This window comes from Entamoeba invadens (genome assembly GCF_000330505.1).
Source record: "Entamoeba invadens IP1 unplaced genomic scaffold scaff_1105074726369, whole genome shotgun sequence".
NCBI lineage: Eukaryota > Evosea > Mastigamoebida > Endamoebidae > Entamoeba > Entamoeba invadens.
Window position 1 is genome coordinate 1 of NW_004191696.1, and position 1,192 is coordinate 1,192.

General features: G+C 37.5%; 1 protein-coding gene across 1 annotated transcript; it reads left to right on the forward strand.

Moving 5' to 3' along the window:
- Positions 1–155: 155 nt before the first annotated feature.
- On the forward strand, positions 156–1,043 carry EIN_099210 (hypothetical protein; the record flags this gene model as incomplete). Its single annotated transcript, XM_004183415.1, has 1 exon — positions 156–1,043. One exon carries the CDS (start codon positions 156–158, stop codon positions 1,041–1,043), a length of 888 nt encoding a protein of 295 aa, XP_004183463.1.
- Positions 1,044–1,192: the final 149 nt, after the last annotated feature.

The window sequence follows — 1,192 nt, forward strand, 5'->3', positions numbered from 1 at the left end:
ACATTAAAGAGCTCTCAGACCAGAGAATAAATACTCCGCCGAGTACATCGCACAAGAAACCAACAAAGAAGTACAAAGGCGACTTGGTAAAAAATATTGACAGTTTTTCAACAACAAATGATGCTGGAAATGAAAGAGGAAGCTTTATAACGATGATGGCTGCATTGATGATGGGAGCGTGTGGGTTGACAAATAATCAAATTGATGCCATGTCAAAATTGATATCCATAATATTACTAATGTCCAATGTTCCTAAAAAAGTCGTTAACACTGCTATGAGTTCTTCAACCATGCAAAGAAGATTTATGTTAATTTCCAAAAAAAACAGATATGACCTACAACTAATCTTCAAACAGTGTGACTATTATACACTAATGGCGGATTCAGCAATGTATAGTGGGGTTGAATACTTTTCGCTCTTTGTAAGATTTGTGTTTTCAGATGGACTATTTGAAGAAAAGAGAGTCAAAATAGAAAACTATGACGGCAAAACAGATGCTGCGGGGTGGCTCAGTTGGATAATGAAAATATTGGAATTGATGGATGCTGACCTCATCAAATGCATTGGTGCTTATTTTGATGGAGCTTATGTTCTGATACGAAATGGTTGGCTCTCTGGTAAACTCCTGGCTAAAATAAAAGAGAGAGACGGGCTGAACGGATTTGATTCAAACTACTGCTTTTCACATAGAACAAATAAAGCGACTGAAAAGTGTTTTGAATCGCAATGGGGGCTGGCTATTGAAAGTTTCTTGGACGGGTTAACAGTTCAGGCAACAAGAACAGCGTGGGATCAATTCTGTGCCAAAAATCATATCAAAGGTGCAGTTCTCAAATTGGTTCAACGATCCGAAACAAGGTGGCTCCAAACAGTATTGATTCTTGATAATATGTTTGAAAATTTGCCTTCACTTCAAGAATTTTACAGTGAAAGAGAACAATACCAAAAACCTTTTGGACCTCGCAACATTATGGGTGAGTGTAATGTCAACTGCAAATTTGTTTGTTGCGTGTATGTTCTTCACTCAGATAGTGCTCAGTAAGGTGAAGATAATTAACGATTGGCTACAGACCGCCAATTTACTATACCCCGTGGCCTATCAACGTGTTGAGGATTTGATTTCGAATATCTTCGAGCTCAGACGAAAAGTAGTGTTAACCAATTATTTAGAAAAAATGAAATACACTGAAG